Here is a 23,001-nt window from a genome sequence, read left to right as displayed (position 1 = left end):
TACTAAGCAAAACTCGAGGTGAGCAAAAATAACTGAATTTTTTCAATGATAGAGTAATATTGGTATTGTATTTTATTCTTATCGGATAAGACGATTTACAGGAGTTGTCATGTTTTTATAAGACGGATTTAATACCAATATTTTAAAGATTAATACAATACTCGCATTTTTTCAATTATAATGCACACTTTGTTTTTTCCGACTTAATTAATTCAACTTGGTTTTTTTCGTTCACTCCTCAGTTATGTGTATTACGTCATTGATATGGAAGCACATCATATCTCTCCATCATTTCAGTTTTGGTTTTCGTTAGTTTAATCTTATGTTAACCTTCCTTTTTTGATTCCACGATTGTCCAGTTGCCTGTAAAACTGAGTTTTGCATTAATGCATTTATTGTTGTTTGAATACTTTGCATGCAAAAATTACTTGGATATTATTTTCTAAAAATATTGTTGAAATATGATAGGTTGATACAGAAACTATTTATCACACATGTACTGTATAAGTGTGTAAAAAAAAAAATAAATAAAATAAATTTTATCAAATGATGTGATCAGCCGATTAATTGTATTGTGTACAATATTTTATACCCCTAAAGAAAATACTAGGTCTACAGTAAAATAAATTTTGTATCCCACAGTTAAACTTTGCAGCTAATTGCCATCGTGATAAACCATTTTCACTTTCTCTGATAACTTTAACCTGATTTTTTAACAACGGCACTTTGCATTTCTTTTGTTTTTCGGACAATTTCGAACAAACTGAAATGAATTTCCTTTGTTGCTAGACTAATTCATTAACACCTGCACCTAATTTTAAGGATGAGAGAAGTGTCTGAGTGGGTTCAAACAAAAGTTTAGACTAATTCATTATATTAGGAGGGGAAACATTGTGATCGGTTCGAAGAATAGTTTAGACCAGATATATTCTCAGAAGTGGTCGCTTATTACAGTTGTTGTATGTTGATTCAGATCAAAAATCGATGCCCACTGTTGCGTTACAGAGGTAGTCGTTTAATACAGGTAACTTATATGAAGACTCTATGTATAAATTATTCTGTGCCAGAAATTTTTGCCCATTTTTACAGGTGGTTGCCTAAGCAGTTATCACTGTATTAGAAAATACGTTTTCCATTTTGAATATGTAATGTTTCTTTTTTTTTAATTGAAATGTTTCAGAACTATTCTTTGCCTGAAGATGACATTGATAGAAATGTCAAAAGTGCTTCTGTTGATGATTAAAAAAATGTTTTAACATAGATAGACAGTAGTTACTTAGTATTACAAAATAAAAACAATACTTTAGGCAATTACCTTTTTAAAAAAGATTGTGTTAAATAAACAGTACAAATTTAAAGTATCTGGGAACTTCAAAATAACATAGTTTGTGTTTTTTTTTATTTTATTTTATTTATTACTCACAATGTTAGCATTAAATTTTATTTACTGGGTGGAACTATTTTATATTTATCAGTAATATCACTTGTATAAAACGTTTTTATTTTACTTTTGTAATAGTTAATAAGGAAATAAGCAATTATGGATACAGTTTTCAACATCTTGAAAGCTGTATTCATAATTTTTTTTTGTTTGATATTTTAGCATATAAAACTTGTTTGTGTATTTTATGGTGATGATGTAAAAATTTAAGAAAGTCTTTGTTGCTTTTACATAGCATGATAAAGCTATTGTGGCAATCTTCTTAGTGATGAAAACTTATAAATAAGTACTGAATTATCTTAACAAAGTTTTTAAAACTGTTAAATGAAAATTAATTAATAAATCTCCATCTCATAATCTGCCTTTCAACAGAATGGTCATAAATAATAATTTCTTAAACAGGAAAGTTTTAAGAAACCATTCTAATAAATGGAATCATTTGGTTTTATAGCATCAACTATATTAGTAGATTCATCCAACTGAATTGAAAATTATTTGATGTCTTGTATTAATTGCTCTTTTAAATTAGAAGCTAATTCAGTCACTTATTGTGCAACTGTATTGAATAATAACTTCATTTTAGTTGGTGGAAGAAACTTTTTGATGTATACCGTATTTTTGCAGAATGACTGGCATGCCAGTTTATCCATGGAAGACCATGAAATCAGATATTTTCGTATGGTAAAAACCAGCATGCCAGTTTAAGTGAGATTATACATTTCTCTCTACAGGGCACATTAATAAAAAATGAATGAGTTATGTCACATAAAAACGATGCGTTTTTATTCTAAAACTGTGAAACTGTAAGCATTATATCAAAAACTATGATTATATGTTTAATTAATTTCATTTTGTCTCCTTTCTAATGATGTAAAATACTCATGGAATTTTGAGTGTGCTTTTTTTTGTGTATTTTCTTGTTATTTGATTCAAAATCGCAAAAATAAACATTAAATCTAAGAAACTGGCTGTAAATTATCTCCCCCTACAAGGATTGGCTTTGTGTGAAATTTGAGAGGAAGGTGTTATTTTTAAGGTCAGGGTAGATGGTCAGTGTAGCCCACACTGACTAACCACTACCACTACCACTACCATTGCTAATATCAATAAGTTATTGTTTTATTGTCTTGTAAACAAAAACTCTCTTCCTGATTTTAAGTCAGTCAAATTACAATGTTATTGTTTTATTGTACTTGGAGGAAGAATGTTTTCTTCAACTTTTAAGTAACTAGTTTTGTTAGATCTGATTAGCTTTATAGTTTAGTCGCAGTTTAACTGGCATGCTGGTTCCCCCGTTTTTATGCAGCATGCCAAACATTCTGCAAAAATACAGTAAGTTGCAAAACAAAGATTCTACCTTTAAAAATGCTTTTTTGAAAATTGTGTCATCACTAAAGTTTTATTTTAGCAAGAACGTGAAAGTTTTAATGCATATATTATTTATGTTATGTAATTTTAATCAATATTTTTAATTGTTATTTATAAATTTATAAATTGCTTTTAAATTAAAACTTTCTCTATCATTTGATGGTAATCTGAAGATAGTTATTTAAATAGCTCAAACATTATTTCTACTTAACAAATATCTTTATTGCATAAGCAGTAATTTGTATCTTATTAAAATATTCTGTTAATTCAAAAAACATTGCAATCTGTTAATTCAAAAATACTTAACAAATGAAGTTGTGACTATATTTAATTAAAGAACACTTTTTATTTACATTTATAACAAATAATAAATGTTAACTGCATTTTTCAACTTTATGTAGAACTGACATTGTTTATATATATTTGTTTTTCTTTTTACATAAAAAAAATTTTAAAATCTTAGAAAAGATTGTTTATGAACTGGAAGATATTTACAATAATTTATCAAAAAATTTACGTGTGTTTTTGCTAATCAGGACTAAATACTGTTGCTAATTTCATATAGAATTTTTATTTTTATCTTACTATTAATTGTTGTTGTTATTATTCTTACTGTACTTTTCTTTAAGAATATAAATTAAATTTAATAATGTGTTCTGACAAAGATTTTTATGGCACATTATTGTAGATTTTCAGACTTACTTGATTTTCTGAATAATGCTTATTTTCATTTTCCTCTGACTGTTTTTTATTTTTTTTAAAATTATATTCAACTCTTTTTTTACTAATTTATTTTCAACTATATATTCTTTTTTATTATTTGTATATGAATTTATTATTTTCTTATTTACTATAATTTGTAAATTATGTAATTTAATTATTGTAAAGTTGAGAACAAAAATTCATGATTAATAACATTAAAATATTATGATTGTTTATTTTGATGATTGTGAACTATCATTTATTTCATAACTGTGTGTAGTCTGTTTTTGCTACTTCTATGTCTTATTAACTATTGTTCACTACTGCCCAGGAAATGCAGAAACGTAGGGAAATGCTCTTAATGGTTGATTTGGTAGGTACCTCCAAATAGTTTTCTTATGTCCAATTTATTATATGATTATAATGAAGTTTATAATATTTTATATAATTAGTTTAAAACAAAATTCAAAATTTATTTTGACATTTTGAATAAATATCATATTGATAAAATAATTCTTCATTAACTTATAGATGTTTTTGAGTTTTTAGTCTTAACCATATATTTATTTTTTTAACATTTTGTATGATTATAATCAGAAAAGTCATTTATAATTATGTAAACTTACAAGTAACTTAAAACATGATGTCTGTTTTTAAATTTAACAGGAAAGGGAACGTCGTAGACAGCATATGTTACTTGTCCGTGCTCTTGAAGCTAGGAAAAAGCAAGAGGTAATATAATATTTTATTTATGTATACATATTTATTGTATTCTATGTTCTGAAATCAATGTAAAAATTTAAAGTTTTGTTAATGAAGTGTAACCAAAATATATTTATTTGAGAAACTGAATATTTTATTAATAAATTTTTATTATTATCCAATTTCAGTCTGCTTAATTTAATAAGTTTGTTGACTTAAAAAGATAAAATAAAAGTTTAGGTTTAGTAAAATGTTTAATATAGTAGAATCTACTTATTGTAATCATTTTTGGAGTATCCTGTAGTATTCTGAAGTGATGATGACAACTGATTAATGACATTAAAAGGATATCTTAAAACAATTTAAAAATATATAACATGAAGATGTATTAATTGAAATTATTATTGTTAATTTATAGAAATTCAGACACTATAATTGAAATAAGAAATTCCAGCAATTGAAACTTCTGTACTATTAACAAATAACAATGTAAATGATTAACATTTAATGCACTGGTAAAGACTGTTAATGGTAACTGATAATTGAACAATTGGGCATAACAGCTACTTATTTAGACTTAAAAGATAGTTTAAAATATCTTTTTATGTGAAAATAGATAGTGATAACTAAAATCAATACTCTGATTACAATAATTGAAGATTCTTAAGTATTTTTTAACTTAATGTTTTGGAACATGCTAATTCCGATAACATGAAATGATTGATGATAATATCCCTGATCATAGTAAGCAGATTCTACTGTATATGGAAACATATATTTTAATAATTTTTATTGCATAGTTTAATATAAAACTTTGTGATTAAAGTACAAGTCCAAAAAATGAGTCAATTTTGTTTATGCATCTTCCAAACCTGTATAAGTTTTTTAAAAAAATAGTATTTTTCATTTTTGAAAATTTTTATAATGTGAATTTTATACTCAAATATTAAGACATTATGTGTCCTTGGCTAAGATGTTTTTATTTGATTATCCCTTATTTCAGCATAGTACTTGTGAACATGATGCTGTCTAAACTAATGAAAATTACTTAAGGAAGTAAACACTGATGATAAAATCATTATTACAAATTTTATATCTAATTAATAATAATGATGATAGTAATTTATATTCATAGTGAGGGGATAATGTAATTATCAAAATGTATATAAATATATAACTTATATGCATTTTAATAATTACACATTGATAAGCTTAAGTTTGATACATGTGTCCAAAATACAACAGTTTTTAATATCTGAAATGATCAATACACGAAATGTTTTCCACAGAGATGATTACTGAACTCAGAGTAATCATCTTGTGATTTAAACATAAAATTCTGAAACATTAGATACTAGAACATCTTATATTCAGAAGTGACATTAATGTGCACACCGTAAGGTAGTTTCAAAGTTTACATTGCTAATAATTTCAAGTCTAAAATTAAATAACAGTTACTATCTATTCAATATGTAGAATTTAAAATTGAGTTTTTAAAATAATATATAAGTAACATAAAAGACTAAATATGAGAATATATATATATATTATATATCAGTATATATATATATATAACTGTTGTATATTTGTGTGTGTATATATATAATATATACATTGGACAACAAAAAAAATAACACACTATGAAGGACTTGTTGGATTTGAATAAAAATTGGTGTGTGACATCGTCATAGCTAGACAGGTATATGATTGCAACCATAAAGCAAAAACATACTTTATTGTGCAGTAATGTTCAATACAGTGCAGGCATTAATATCCTGTTGGGCCGCCTCTAGCGCGGATACAAGCTGTGATACGCCTTGGCATGGAGGCATAAAGGTTGTGTATAATGTTCTGTGGCATATCTGTCCACGCGTGATGCAACTGAGACTCAAAATGTGTCAGATTCCGCGGCTGTTGCAGCTGGCGTCCCAGGTAGTTCCATACATGTTTGATTAACAATAAATCTGGAGACCGTGCAGGCCAAGGAAGTGTGGCAATGTTATGTAGGCATGCTTGGGAGACCGCTGCGGTGTGTGGCTGGGCATTATCCTGCTGGAATATGCCTGTTGGAAGCCCTGCCATGAGGGGCAACACATGTGGCCAGAGGATGTATTGCACATATCGTTGGGCTGTGAGGGTAGTACGCATGACAACTAGAGGTGTCCTACTGTCATATGTTACGGCTCTCCACACCATAACACCGGGGGTTGGGCCCATGTGCCGCTCCACAGTATAGGCTGGGTTGACACCTTGACCAGCGGGTCACCATACCTCACATGGCCATCGTGAGCCCCCAAACAAAAGTGGGATTCGTTGCTGAAGACAATACGCTGCCGGTCAGTAGCTGTCCATGATTGTCATGCAAGACACCACTGCAGACGGAGGTGTTGGTGGGTGGCTGTTAATGGTAGAACACATACTGGGCATTGGGAGACCAATCCGCCTTCTACTAAGCGCCTGGAAATGGTGCAGCTGGATACACGGTTTTGTAACGCAGGTGCCACTGCTGCATGAATGGTAGACGACGAAGCTGTAGGCGCTATCCGTGCTTGACGTACAATGAGACGATCCTCCTGCTTGGTGGTTTGTCGATAGCGTCTGGAGCCTGTTTGCCATTCATGCGTACCCCTACGTACCCACTGCACATAACACATCCTAACAGTTCCATCAGAGCGGTTCAGATGGTGGCCAATCTGGCGGTATGACAATCCTCTTCCTCTCAGTCCAATGATGTGACCTCTCTCAAACTCACTTAACTGAGTGTAAGGCCGTTGAATGTGTCATAGAAGCATGTCTATCACTCAACGAAGTCACAACCATCAACACAAGCACAGGATATATGCACAAGTCATCACAGCATGCACCTTTATACCAGACAGAGGAAGCACTTTTCTACCCTCTGGTGGTGATACAACACAAGAACCTGATCCCGAAAGCTAATCATTTACATATCTAGCTATGATGATGCAACATACTAATTTTTATTCAAATCCAACAAGTTCTTCGTGGTGCGTTATTTTTTTGTCGTTCAGTGTGTGTATTATATATATGTATGTATATTAATATATATATATGTATATATTTATATATTATATATATATATATACAAAATACAACAGTTTTTAATATCTGAAATATATATATAATTAAAAATACAATACAAAAGAATATATCAGGTAACCAAAACAGCTTCAGAAATAATTTATAAAGTTACTAGTTTAAATAATAATTATGTAACATTTCTTGTAAATGGCACATTATTCTGATTGTTTCTAAATTTAAAGTTTCACTGTAATTTGTTAAAACAAATTTTACATTTTATTGTGTGATCTAAATTAAAGTCCATTCTCACATTTTACCACATTCATGCAATTTTACCATGAGTTTTGATGTAATTTTACAACGAAACTCTTGGTAAAATTGCATGACTGTGGTAAAATGGGAGAATGGTCATTAATTTAGATCAAACTATGAAAAATTGTCAGCATTGAATCAAAAACTGTGATTACATCTTTAATTTTCATATTTTGTCTACTTTCTAACAATGTAAAATACTTATGGATTGAAAATAATGTATTGATATTTATTTTCTTCTAATTTGATCTGAAATTGAGAGAAAAATAAAAAGTATTCCTGAATAAAGAGTGAAGTTAAAGATGCCCAGTGTCTACCTACGCACCCAGTTGAGAAGTATAGAATAAGAAAAATAAACATCAAATTTCAACTTGCTTTAAATTATCTCAAATTTCACCAATTGACATCAGGTTTCTTTGTAATTAGAGAGAGATTTTTTCATGATTAGGATAGTGAAACTTTATTACTTTCATGGGAGGGTGTAAGGAGAGAGGCCAGTCACACCTACTAGTAATGTAAACAAACTGCAGAATTTTATTATATCAACAAAAACTCTCCCTTGTCCATTAGAAATGAGTCTAATTACAAAGTTAATTGTTTTTTTCTACTTGGGAAAGTGTTTTCTTTATAATAATAAGGAGTTAACTTTGTCATATTAAGTTATCACAATTTTTATTTATTTATTTATTTATTTGCAATATAGTCATGCAATTTCAAAAATCAACATTACTTTAAATCTTACAAAAAGCATGAATGTTGCTGACTGATTGCTTAATTAGGAATGTTTTCTACATGTGAAATGAAGGGGTTGAAGAAATAATGGATGGACTATGAAAAAATTCAGCAATTTCAAACATGATATCAAATTTGTAAATTTAAAGCTTAATAATATAAATTTAATTAATAATAATAATTCTATTATTAACGAAAACAGGCATTAGTTACAATAGCTGAATAATAATCTTAAATAATAAGCAAAAATTTTAATTGTTGCAAACTTTACAGTATTAATTTTTTTCATCTTTTTATAACAATAATGTAATAGTGAGAAAATTGCATTGGCAAAAATTTTTTTTCAAAAGGTTTCAGATTCTTCAGATAAAATACGTCTACTTTTATCTAAACAATTCTCCACAAAGTAAATTTTAAGTAACTTTTATTGATAGAGTAATTGATTGGAACTGTGTAATGCTAGCTGTTTATACATTTGATGTCCTTCAAGATCTTTCAAGACTAGAGTGAATGATCATCAGTACAACGTAAGAGAGACATCTGTTCTATAGATTTCTCTGCACCTGCAGTGCAACATAACATTTTTTAATGGGTCAAAGCATTTGTTATTAAATCTCTCTTCATAACTTGTCTCTAGCCAGAATTGCTGACATCACTGAAATCTATAAATATAGTCATAAAGTGAACAGTATAGCACTTTATTATACAGTAATACACAAGCATCAGATAATAATTCAGTAATTAACTCATTAGCACATTAATATTTATACATGATGATCAGTTATACTTTTTTTTGTATTAAAGTTTTAATTATTAATTCTTGCTTATGTTGTTTATATTATTATTTCAAACTCAATTTTAAATTTATTCAAATTTGAGTAACTTTAATGAAAAAGTTCATTAAAACAAAAGACTGTAAATGATGGACAGAAGTTAATAGGAAGTTGGTTTTACTGTAATTTAATAAATAAAAAAGAAACAAAAGGCAAAGATCATGAAAACCATACATCATGCTGACAAAAGAGAGATTGAAACCTGAAACATGTATTGGCAAACAAATATATAAAGGATACAGTAGTGAATAAAGTAGATAATCTAAGGTCTTAAATCATCACTTCATTGTGAAATATAAACAGACTTTGTTCAAATTTGTTTATTATTTGTGTAGTTAATTCCTTTATCTTGGGCATAGATAACTTTTTACATCAGTCATAACTTCAAACAGTGTGCACAATTATGTCTGTCATTGCCAACTTTTTCGAATTCACTGAGTGATTTCTCAAATTTGGCAAAAATTTCAAAATTTTTGCCAAAACTCCCAATTTTGAACTCTTAATTTGAGGCTATTTTTTACATTTTTACTCAATTTATGGGTAAAATATTAAAAAGACTAAAGAATAGGAGATGGAGTTTTGATGTTGTTGAGCATTAAAAAAAATGTCAGATTTTTAAAAAAAAATTTCATTTATGGAATGTAGAACTCCCTGAATTAACTGTTCAGAAGTTGACAAGCTTATTGATATCACTTCATATATGAGTTGTTCTACAATGTAACTATTTCAGAATTTTATGTGTTTATTTTAAACCTGAAAGATTACTATTTAAGATAATAGAAAATATAAGTTTTTTATTAACTTATTGCTGATTATGTAAAATTCTTGCTGCATTTTATTAATGAAAAATTTAATATATTTATTTATACAAAAAAAATTATAACTTCAATTTTGTATAATTATATATCGTATAAACAATTATTAGACCTAATTTTTCAAAAAAAAAATGAAAAATATCATTATTGAATAAGAATCTAAAAGAACATATTATTTATATATAACTGACACTATCTACTTATTTCTGTTGACTTATCAATGACTTTTATAATTTATTATAGATAATTTATCACTTACTTTTTTTGAAAAAATTCATTTATTTTAAATTATGTGTAAGTTATTAAACCTGTTTAAAGTAACTGTATTAAAGGAAATTTCTTATGAAGTATATCACCAAGATTTTTTAATTATCTTAGTATTGGGTTTTGAATTCTTAACTTGTTGAAGAATATTGGTTTTTATTTTACTTATTAACATCATGAGTGAGAACATACTTGTTTAATTTTATTAAATATGTGCTTATAAGTAACTCTGTATATAATCAATTAAAATAGGTAAGAATAATTATAAACTATTGAACTTTTAAGATGCAAACTAAACAGAATAGATAGATATTAAGTCTATATAATTTAAATATGGAAGAACAAAAAACATTTTTGAAAAATGATATTACAATTTGCATAGTTTATTTGAAAGTTATGTATATTATATATATATGTACATTAATTTTGTATAAATTGACATTAATTTCTGTGTAATTAATTTTATAATACTTAAGTTTCTAGAGCTTTTCCATTTGCCAGATATTAAGTTCTTTATGTATATTGTATTTTTCCACTGCAAGAGCTAATATTTCGTTTTATTTTATTGAAAATATATTTGTTTTGATGATTAATTTATTGAAATCATTTAATGAACTTTTATAAAATAACTTCTTTAATGTTCATTCTAAAGAAAATGAAGGGGGTAAGAAATTATCATTCTTGATTGTGTGGATACTAAGAGAAATTTAAAAACATTTCTATATTCTCTCTGAATTCAACTTTACTACATAATAGATTGTTAATCTATGAAGCAAGTGATAATATTACAATAATGAATAGTTGATTTTGTTTCAAGCTATAAGCTATTTTTCTAATATAAACACATTTTCATCTGATGTGAGACTGAGTTGTACTTTTGAAGCAAATACTGAACTATAAATGTAATTGTTAATGGGACCAGAATTATGCAGTGATACATATGAAATTTATAGTTGTGAAATTTATATTTATAGTTTATATACATATGTGAAATATGCAACTTGGTTTTTTACTTTATTTTTTCAATATTGTGGGTATTTAAATTTTTCAATATTTTGAGAAATGACCAATATAACAATTCAAAATTTACTGTTATTTATTTCCTTTTAATATACACACATAATATGACCAAAGATTGTTGTTTTTATTTTTCTAAACTGTAGTTTGCATTAAAAACTTATCCATCCTGGCCACTCTCCTCATACATAGGATGTTATTGATTCAGCATATTGGCAATACCAGATTTGCTGAAATCAACTGTAATTGTATTTCCAGTTTTCTTCTATCAGGAAACTCATGTCTCATTGAAGAATCTTCTTAAAATATGAGAAATTATCTGAACATGTTTTTACTAGGATATACTCATAATGCTGCAGTTGCAAGGGTACTTAAGTGTGAGGTGCATTTTAGATCTCAAACTCAGAAGTGTGTAGCATTTCTGCTGTTCATAAATTTATTTCCTGATTATTTGGACAAGATAGCTTTATAGTAAGCAATTCCAATATATGGAATTTCCTGCTATGCAAAATGGTTTAACTTCAGGTAGTTCTGTAAATTGTATAGGATCTGCATTTAGTGGATACATTACGATTACATGCACATTACAACTTATATGCATCTTGAAATTATGGTATAGATCTGAAAAGATATAAAATATTTAGAATAAATTGATGTATAAATTTAAATTTCACAATAATGGCACAAGGAAAAAATGTTCTGATCATTATTTTTTCTTTCCACAACAGTGCCAGCCAGGGGAGAGAATTTTTGGTTTTTAAGCAGTCATTTATATTTAGATTTATTTAGAATATTTTACCAAATCAATATTTAATAATAAAATCAAATTAATGTGAATATATATGCAAAATTTTTAAAACTATGTATTATTATAAATTTTATGCAAAAATATGTGATTCATGAAAAATTATGCAAAGTGTGATTTTTTTATTAGCTTCTATTAATTGTATTTTTTCAATAACAATAAATTTATAAATATTTTTACATGACAAGGTATGATATTAATGATATAAATAAGATCTTACAAAACAGTATTTAAAGATGTTTATTCCAAAATTGGTGATTGTTTCATAAGAAATCACTTAAATAGTATAGAAGTAAATAATAATTTCTTGGGTGTAAGTTTGAATTAGAAATATGCAATGAATTTGTACATTTTCCAGTTTGATTTAAAAAAATAAGTTTCTGAATTTTGAATTGTTTTAGAAAATGAAATTGCTAGTTTATAGATATTCATGAATTTTTGTAAAACATAGACATCACTGTTTTTTTATTAATTTTTCAAAATTTCAATTAATTTATTTTATGTAATATGGTTATTTTTATTATTAAAAATTTATATTTTAATTTTATTTAATAATTAAAATTTTAGAAAAAAACAGGATTTTTGTTATTTTATTATATTAAGATTAATTGTGGTGTCTATGCACAGGAGAGGGAAAGGAAACGGGAGGAAATCCTCTACGAGAAACGTTTGAATAAAGAAAAAAAACTGGTGAGCTACTAATTATGAAAAATTACATTTAAAGAATTATTTTAGTCAAAGGCTTTTTGTCTAAAAGACCTCTTTGTTATGTGAAAAATGTTAACTTAGTATAACATCTTTCTTTATTCAAAAGTATTATTTATATTGAGGTTATATACTTAAAATAATTAAGGGAATAAAAATGAACTTATATTTATTTCCTATATAATTTATTAAGTTACAAGAGATAATACTGTAAATATATGTTTTATATTTTTACTGCCAGTTTATTATTTACAGTTTTATCTTTGCATTTTCATTATAATAAAAATTTGTTTCTTCAAAATCTGTTAAAATAAAAACTAAGATATAAAGGACAGATTCTAGGGTCAAAAATAAGCTTAAAAGTCATATATAAATGTTTTTAAAATTGTTCATTGTTTTCAAGATCTGGCCTGCCAAAAAATTAGTTGTGTGTTCGTGTTCTTGGAAGACATTTTGAACAGTTTTTGTAGATTTTCTGTTTAATTTTGTAAAAAAAAAAATCTACACTGAACTCCTGCTTTTTAGCTTTTTTTAGTGTGAAACAGATGGTCAATGCAAAATCTTAAAAAGGATGAAGTTCTATTTACATTTATTATTGTAGGGCCTACTTGGGTAACATTTAATTACTTCAGTCAGTGGCAGAAGCATATGAAAAAAAATTTACAAAATTACTTTAAAAAGTTGATAACTCTAGTGTTAGTATTTTGGCAGGAATGTGAAAAGTTTTTTGAAAAATATTTATAAAGGATTTTAAGCTTGTTTTTGACATTAGAATCTATTCCTGAAATATTGGCATGGAGTTTCATTACATCCAGTTTATGAATTTCAGAGAGATTTTTTAAAGACTTTTAATATTTTAGTACCAGTATTTGATGATGTGTTGTTTATTATACATTTTTAATATTTAATTAGCCATTAAAAAAATAAATTTATCTGCTTTTACAATGTGAAATTCATTTTATTTTGTTTCAAATTATATTAATAATAAATAAATTTCATATTAGATATGTTTCTGTTCATAATAGAAATAAATACAAGCAAGTGTGGCAATTGAAAGAGAAAGTTTATTGAAAAAGGAATGTTTTGGTTTAGATTTAGCTATCTTCAGTTTTGAATTTAATAAATAACAATATCAAAGCAAAACAACATTGATACTATTCTAATTTTAAATGTTATTTATTTAATAATTAATACAATTACATTTCAAATTTTAATTTTTTTTGCTGTAAAATTATTTTGCATTTAATTATCTGAAAATCTAAATATAAGCCAAAAAAAACTTTTATTTTTTTTCAGTAAACTGTTCCATTTGGTTGCTTTAATCACCAGACTGCTTACATTTTTACATACTGTATTTCTGTGAAAATAAGAGATGCTCTTATGTATGAAAATTGTTTGTTTTCTGCATTTTTGAAACATTTATCTTGCTTTTGCATATATGAGCTTACTTTTTATATAAGAGCATGTTCTTATGTGCACAAACTTGTTTTGGCTTATACAAGTACTACACCACTGTATTTAATATTCATTTTCAATGAAATTAGTTGTGTTCATTTATTTATTAACATACTTTATCATTTTTTGGAAAAGAATGTTTTGCTAATAAATTATGCATTTTATTTATCATCAATGCAGATTAGAGATTGGAGATACTTTTGCCTTTATTAAATAAAGCTTATTCAGATCACTAGACTATTAAAAGAATATTTTTGCCAAAAGCAAACATAGAACATTTGATTTTTTAATATTTCCCAAAATAAGTATTGAGCTAATTTGCCAGATTTTTGAATATGTATCGCTTCATTGCTGTAGCTAAGCAACAAAGCATACAAAGTACAGGATTATGACCAGAGTTGTCATAAACTTTTGCAGGGCCTGATTCTGAAATTTTGAAGGGCAAAAAAATGCATTTATATATACTTCTGAATTTTTCAATAAATTATTTTTTATAAATACAAAGTGTGAGTACATACCTACATACAACTTAGTTAGAAAAGACTATTGTACAAATTTTTTTAGTTTAGTTTGTTAACTATATATTCTGCAATTGAATTGACTGTACACTTATGATACTAAGCATAGAGCACTATAACATTTATATTGCACTTCTCGTGGATCACTGAGCTAAGTTGCAGGGAACATGCTAGCCCACCTAGCACCAGTTCCGATTATACCTATAACTGTATTAGATTATAATTGTAGGAAACAACAGTGGTTTTGGTTTTTTGTTAATTTTGAAGATTTTATAATTATTATATAGTGAAGTTTAAGAATTATTAAATTATTTATTATTGAAGTTATATTTTTACAAATTCTTACATTCCTAGCAGGGTAAGTGTTAACCAGTCATGGATTTTGTTTTTTCTCCCTGAATTTGTTGGCAACTTTTCAGAACAAACACTTTCATACTTTGTATTATTCATAACCAGAGGCATATCAAGAGACATGCTTATGGTATGCATCACTTTTTTGATACCAAAGCAATCAGTTTTGATACTTTAAAATAAAAACAAGTATAATAATGCATATCACATAGCTTCAGTTAGGTAAAATTAAGTTACAAAAGTAGTTCTAAGATAATTGAGCAACATTCTTCAAAAAACAACAGGAGGCATGTGCCTTAAGCAGCATCCATTCATTTCAAAATTCTGGATATGCCATTGTCCATAACAATATAGAACTATATGAGATAAGTTTAATAAATGTTCCAAACTATTCTTTAAAGCAGGAATTATTTGTTTGTTGATGATTATCACAATTATTATTTAATGCAAAAAGTAGAAGAGCTCCATTCATAATTTATTTTCATTGTCTGCATTGTTATGACTTAAATGTTCCATGAATACCAGGATTTTTAATCCAGTTGATAATCAGAGATGGACTGGCCTACTGGGAAATTCCTGATTTCTGATGGCTGTTAGCTCAGTTACCATATTGATGTAACTGCCTCAGCTATGTGGCCAACATTACATATATAGGCCTATATTTGATATATTCCTGAGCAAAAATTTGTTGCCAAGCCAATGCTGTTGACAACTCATAAAAAAATGCATCTTGGTAAGATTTTACAGTACTTTCTTTTCTAACATTTGTAAGTCATATGACCGGCATTAATGTTTCGTCAACTTTTCTTGATGATAATGATGGATTGTTCTCAAGTAAAAATATCTTTATGCAATCAGTTCAGATTATTGTTGTAGTTCAACATTCTGATTTGGACAATTAAATACAAATCCAATTTACCACAATACATGATGTGAAGTTGACTTACTTTTATTTCGTAAATTGGAATTATTGTTTATTTCACAAAGAAAGAGTTTAGTCATGGGAGGCTCATTTCTAAACAATATTGATGAATTGTGCTTCTAATGACATGCACACAAACTCATTACATTTCATACATTGTTCTTTATTTATATAAAAATTTTTAACCAGTAACTCCTTTCCATTTGTCTGTTAATTAGCGTTTTTTTCTTATAACAAAAAATGATTGAAATTGATACACACTAGTCAGAACCAGTCTATTTACTATGCTGCCTTTTCAACTGACAAAGATGATTTTGTTTTTGCAATTGAGCATATATATTAACCCAGATATGCCCAAATTATTATTATTTTTTAAATAAAACAATTGTTTATAATAGCTCATAATACTCTTGTAAATACTATAAATACAATAAAATTTTTAAAACGTAGCTTATTTCAAAAAATGAGCATCTTAAATATAGGATACTAGACAGATATAGCGATTCCAAATAAAACTTTATTGAATCTTTAAAAAAATGATAATTTTATTTATCTGAAAGTAAAGAAAGAATGTGTTTCTACCAATATAAAGTTAAAATCTTTCTACTATAATTGATAGAATTGTTTTTGTATACATAATGATGCACATTGTACACAATCCAATGTCACATTTCATACATCTTGTGCATTCTGTGTGAAATTGCCTCCACCTTGTTTATGTTGCTTGTCAAGACAAAAATGATACACAGTAGTTTATCAAATCATAAATCTATTTTCACATTTTTTGTGGAGCATCCTTTATTGAAGGTTTATAGGTTTGTTGTAACAGTATTTTCATTACCAGAGTCCTTGTTGGATACATCATTAGCATTTTTGAGTTGAAAGTATATTTGTAGTTTGTCATTTGGTTCTGAAGGTATATATTGCTTCTCCAAGAGAGTCAAAACTGCATCAAGTATGCATATCCCAGTATAATAAGAAATATATTGCAAAAGTTTATTAAAAATTCATTATTTATACTATTTATGCTAAATACAATCACACACAAGCATGCATACAAATAAACAAACGTATACGATGTGGAGCATAATTTTACATCAGTGTAAATTTTTTTTTTTTTTTTAAATCTTTTCAATTGTTTACAGTAGAATGACAAAATTTTACGTGTTTTTTTTTTTTTTAATCAGTTTCTTCTAATAACACACACAAAATGTCATCCTGATCATTAATCCAAAAATAAGTTCTGCAATAATAGTAATTTCACAGTGTTGCAAAATTATATGCCAGATATGTACAAATAGATTATTATGGTAAGAATATACAAATTTTTAATCATAATTCTGAAGGTAAGTGGATACTGCATTTTTCTATACTTAAAAAACAAAGTGTAAATTGCAGCTTAAATTTTGAGCACATTTTTAACTATTCCTTGATGAAAGGTGCTAAATGACTTTGAAAAAGCTCAAATTGATCATTTACACTCAAATGGCAAGTTAATAAGTGAAATATCTGCTACCATTTTATGTTCTAGAGAAGTCATTAGAAAATACACCAATAGTCCAGACAGTTATCACAGTAAGAAATGAAGTGGAAGGTCATCTTCACTTTCAGGCCTTGACAAAAAAAATGATTTGGCAATCTGGTAGTAATAGAGATATTACTGAAAACTAAATTCTGCTTCAAAACAGACTATTGAAAGAGTACTTTTCTCATCTTCTCATCTAAAATATTCAAAAAAGATGCCCAACCCTGCCTGAAAAATTACCATAAAATAGCAAGAGTCGAGTGGGCAAAGGCAAAGATGAGTTGGACAACTGAGTGACAAGAAATCGTTTTCGGTAATGAAAAATATTTAACTTGGATGGCCCAGATGGGTATCAACACTATTGGCACATCAGAAAAGAAGAGTAAGATTATTTTAAGTATATCCAAGACCTCGGTCAGTATGATTTAGGAAGCTTGGAAAATCTGAATCAGAGGATGAATGTAACAGCATATGGAAAAGTGCTAGCAGAACATATCCTCTCTATTGGCAAAAAGTCAAAAGAGCAAAATAGAAATTTCAATGTGATGATGTTCTTATACATACTGCTATAAATGATGTTCAATGCAAACTACTGTTTGCTGTCATTTATAGCAGTGTAATTGACTGGCCAGCATTCTCTCTTTTGACCTGAACCCCATCAAAAATCTATGGGACTTGTAATGGATGACAGTTACAAACAGTTGGCAAGTTTAAATTAGCCATCACAAGAGAGTGGCAGAAAATCAGTGTTAAAAGACTACAAAATTTAATTATTTCAATGCCAAAAGCTATATTTGCAATTATTTCTAAATACAAAAAATTGATTGATGTATAATTATGTTTTTGTTTGAGATTTAGTGAATAAATAGGTAGCATATAATTCTGCACCACCTTGAAATGGCTATTTTTGCATAGTTAATGTTTGGATTAATCAATTAGGATGATATTTGGTGTAAGTCATTAGAAGATTTTGAATTGGCTGGGACAAGGAGTAATTCCAGCGTTCCAATAAAAGACAAAAACAGGAAACTTCTGATCGCTCAAGATTAACAGAACAAGAGGTGGATAGAACATTTTCGAGAAACATTTAATCAAGTGGAACCAACCTTCACATAAGATTTCAATTTTGATATTGAGGATACACAGAATGAGCTTCAAGTGGACACTGGCGATATTACCCTTGAGGAAGGGAGCTTGCAATTAAAAGCCTAACAAATAAAGCAGCCAGTCTGGACGAAATTACAGCTGAGATTTTGAAGCATGGAGGGCAACCTATGTTGGAAAAGTTAACATTATTGTTTAACAGGTGCTGGCAGTTTGGAGAAGGGGCGCTATAATCAGAATTCCTAAAAGGGGAAATATCTCATAATGTAACAATTGGTGAGGTATCACTCTCCTTTCTGTGCCTGGAAAGGCATTTTGTATGGTCCTCCTTTGACACCTGTGAATTTCCCTCAATCAGCACTTGCAGGAGGAGCAAGCTGAGTTTCGCTGCAGAAGATCATGCAGCGAACAGATCTTTTCCCTTTGAAATATCATCAAACAATGCATTGAGTATCGACATCCATTGGCCATCAATTTTATTGATTTCAAGAAGGCTTTTCACAGTGTTCACTGCGAGTCCCTCTGGCAGATCCTACAACTGTACTGTGTACTGGCAAATTTTGTCATCGTTTTCAAGGTCTTATACCTGCATTTAAGTTGTTGCGTCAAGACTGAAGGTGGTCATATGGATGATTTTGAAATTACAACAGGAGTCAGGCAAGGTTGTATTCTGTCCCCTTTTCTCTTCCTCATCACCCTTGATTATGCCATGCGATGGGCAGAAGAGACTATTGCACGCATTGGGGCTAGCATCATCTGGTCAGGATCGTTTTAGAGATTTGGTTTTTGCTGGTGATATTGACCTATTAGAGGAAAGTGGGACAATGCTACAGCACACCACAACCACATTGGGTCGGGAAGCATACAAAATTGGCCTCGGGATAAACGCCATGAAGTTGAAAATTATGCATGTAAGCAGTGTGGTGCAGAATTATACACCAATGTAATTTTTATTTTATTATTTTTTTTTTTAAATTTTGAATTACTTAGAGTTGACAAAATTTTACATAATTATTTAACATTGTCTTCTAATGTAGTAGGTAGTAGTAGTAGTACTAGTAGTTCCTCCAATGCTAAGTAGCATACCAGGCAGCAATTATCTTCCATCAGTCTCGATCATGGGCAAGTACTTCAGCTTCCTTCCACGTCATATTGAGCATCTTCAAATCTTGGAGAAAAGTTCTATGCCAAGTATTCCTGGGGCATGCTCATGGTCATTTGGCACCAGGAGGAACCTATTTCATGATTGTCTTAGAGATTCTATTGTTCTTCATACAAAAAATGTGGCCAGCTAATCAAACTCTTCTATGGGCGACAGTTTTATGAAGTTTGCACATCCCACTTTTTCGGAAAACCTCTTCATTAGTGATATGGTCTAAATAAAGATTTGTTGTAAACATCTCTTTTAGAAGACATTGAGCTTTCTATTGATGTTTTTCGATGTCTTCCAGGACTCACTAGCGTAAACAGCTATCAGAATCATGATAGAGATGAACAGGCCTCACCAGCCATCTCATTGAGAACGAAATTCCGAATTTGGTTCTCAATGAGATGTCTGGTGAGGACCAGATCTTATTCATCTGCCAGAAAACAGTCGCCATCTTTATGATGTGGCACTTAACGTCCACTTCTGCTTTGCCATTTTGGAAAATAACACTACCCAAGTACATAAAACACTCCACTTCCTCCAATTATTGTGCTCTGACAATTACTCCCCACATTTCTGCGGTGTTGTATGTAGCATGTATGCATTCATACAAACATTTGTAACTTCATATCATAATATCACATATTATTTTTTACAAAACAAAAAACAGCATATAATTCCATTTGTCTAATTTCCTGCATGTAGGACATCTTTCAAATCAAAACAAAACAAAGTACAAACTTTATCAGATTTCAACATAAGCATTTCTGTAGTGTTTTGGAAATAAAACTAACAACAAATGAAACTTTTTATTGTGATGATGTAAACTTGAAGCCATTTTTTACAACTTTGTTTTTGAAACAGCTCAGTTAACAGATAATATTGCAAACCAATCAAATTAATGATTCCTTTTACTTGCTTAACTCTATAATAATGCTGAACATATTATCATCTCTTGAAAACAAAACATTTATCTTTAATGATTTTAATTTTTAATTTGTTCTTATAAAATATTGTAAAATTTGGTTTTCCATGTTGTCTTGACTCCAATGGTGAACCACACTTGAAGTAATGATACACCTTTGTGAAAGATTTCACATTTCATGGATCCAGATAAAGACAGATTCACTCAAAAACAAATTTTTAGCACAACAAATATTTTATTACTATTTACTGGAGTACTCATACTCTCCCACATACACCTTACACATTTAATACAGTCAGTTCAAAAATTTAGAATAATTTAACTCCATTGCAATATGCTCACCCTTGAATAACAATAACTAGGTAAAATAAAAAATTATGAAAAAGTAAATAAAAGGATATTTAATCTGGTGTTTTTAGATATATTTCATCTAAAAGTATTAATTTCTAAATAAAATGTAGATTTTTATGCAAATGTGAATGATGTTCAAAATGTTTAGAATAATATGAAATAAATTGATAAATATTGTCCAATAGTCCAATAGTAATAGTGATTGTAATTTACTGCAATTAGTTAAATTGTGTCACAGATTGTATAAATTACAAACCAGCAATTGTCACAAAAGCAGGGTAAATACCATGGACAAGAAGTGATAATTAAGCCTGGATCAAAAAGTAAAAATTATTGATTTACAAGAAGAAAATATTAAGCAACAAAAATAGTGAGGAAAGTGATTTATTTTTAGTTTAAAGTGCTAAAAATAATTAAAAATTTAATGAAACTGGAAGTTTAAATGCTAGAAAATGCTCTGGTTATTGAAAAAATAACTTTAGAAATAATAGGAATCAGCACTCAGAAAAAGAAACCTTATAAAACAAAATAGACATGCAGACTTGTGACAGATATCACAAAGACTGAAATCTGTAATTAGAAAACAAGTTTTCAAAAAGAAGAAAAAGTTGTATATTTTAGAAAACTTAAAAATACTAGCTGTGAGCAATCAGCTTTGGAAGAAGTCTAGTTACATTCATCAGTATAGTAGAGCATCAATTATCCAACCCCCGATCAACCATCACATCAGTTAACCAACCATGTTCTAGTCGGCAAATTCAAATGTACACTAGTGATGTGGTGCTACAATATTTTGCTATGTCTTAGCTACTTTAACATTATTTTTGTTAAATTTTTGCATGTTTTAACTGGCAACATGGCTCAACCATGAAAGGAAGGCCAGTATTTAAACGAGGCTTATTTAACAACGCTATCCAATTGCTGTTTTTAAAACGTGTGTGGGATTTAGTGGCAAAAAAAGAGTGTCAGCAGTGAAGCAAAAGAAAATTTTGGACTTCTTTTTCTGATGTATAGGCCTACTTTATGTAAAATATGTAACCCAAATATTTTTTTTTTTGTTTTATATTTTTCAATATACAGTACAGTACTGTATTTATTTTGTGCAAAATAAAGAAATAATCTTTAACAATACAATAGCAACGATTATTATTTTTAAAAAAATTTTGTTAGGCTTAACATTGATGAAAATTCAATGCAAAGTAGGTTAATAGCGATATATTAAATGCATGGGATATATCGTAGGCACAAAAAACCTTTCACACACTATTTCTAGCAGACAAATTAATGAGCACAAACGTTTTCGGCCGTTTTAAAAGGCCTTCTTCACTTGTAAGATGTCACTTGTAAGAGGAAACCCCTCATAAACAATGATGTCACGTAAACATTGGCTATCCGACTTTCCAACCGTCCTCAGTGCACCTGAAGAAGGCCTTTTAAAATGGCCGAAAACGTTTGTGCTCATTAATTTGTCTGCTAGAAATAGTGTGTGAAAGGTTTTTTGTGCCTACGATTTTAAATTAGTTCTAGCTTTGTGTGCAGAGATTAGCATGGGATATACTAATAATGTATTTTTTCATACTTTTTGGTTATCTGTTTTTTCAGTTATCCTACCAAAACCCCAGTCCCCAATTTAGTCGGATAATCAATGCTCTACTGTAGTTATTTTAAGTTAGCAAATTTGATTGTAGGAACTATTGAGATTTAATTCTAAATGTGGAGAAAGACTATTCATAATTATTCTTATGTAATTTATTAAAAATAAAAGCCTGACTGTTAAATCCATTGGTCTTCAAATATTTTAATATATCAAAGCCAATGACAGACTCTCCTGGTTGAAATTTTGGTTACCAGTAAAAGAAAACGTTTATATTGGAATGAAGATGTAATTGAGGAAACTAATAAATGCATTAGATTTGTGGAAAGTTTTGAATTCTAGATATCTTTAGTTATCACTTGTTTAAAAAC

At 28.5% G+C, this 23,001-nt stretch overlaps 1 protein-coding gene across 1 annotated transcript in view; it reads left to right on the top strand.

Moving 5' to 3' along the window:
- The window catches only part of LOC136979051 (bromodomain adjacent to zinc finger domain protein 2B-like), a 280,166-nt gene that overhangs the window by 169,500 nt on the left and 87,665 nt on the right, over window positions 1–23,001 (top strand). The window contains 3 exon segments of the mRNA XM_067274949.1: window positions 3,843–3,884; window positions 4,178–4,243; window positions 12,661–12,723. Coding sequence (XP_067131050.1) covers window positions 3,843–3,884; window positions 4,178–4,243; window positions 12,661–12,723 — 171 coding nt within the window.

This window comes from Centruroides vittatus, unplaced genomic scaffold (genome assembly GCF_030686945.1).
Source record: "Centruroides vittatus isolate TY-2023 unplaced genomic scaffold, ASM3068694v2 contig_575, whole genome shotgun sequence".
NCBI lineage: Eukaryota > Metazoa > Arthropoda > Arachnida > Scorpiones > Buthidae > Centruroides > Centruroides vittatus.
This window is presented reverse-complemented; position numbering and strand designations above follow the sequence as displayed.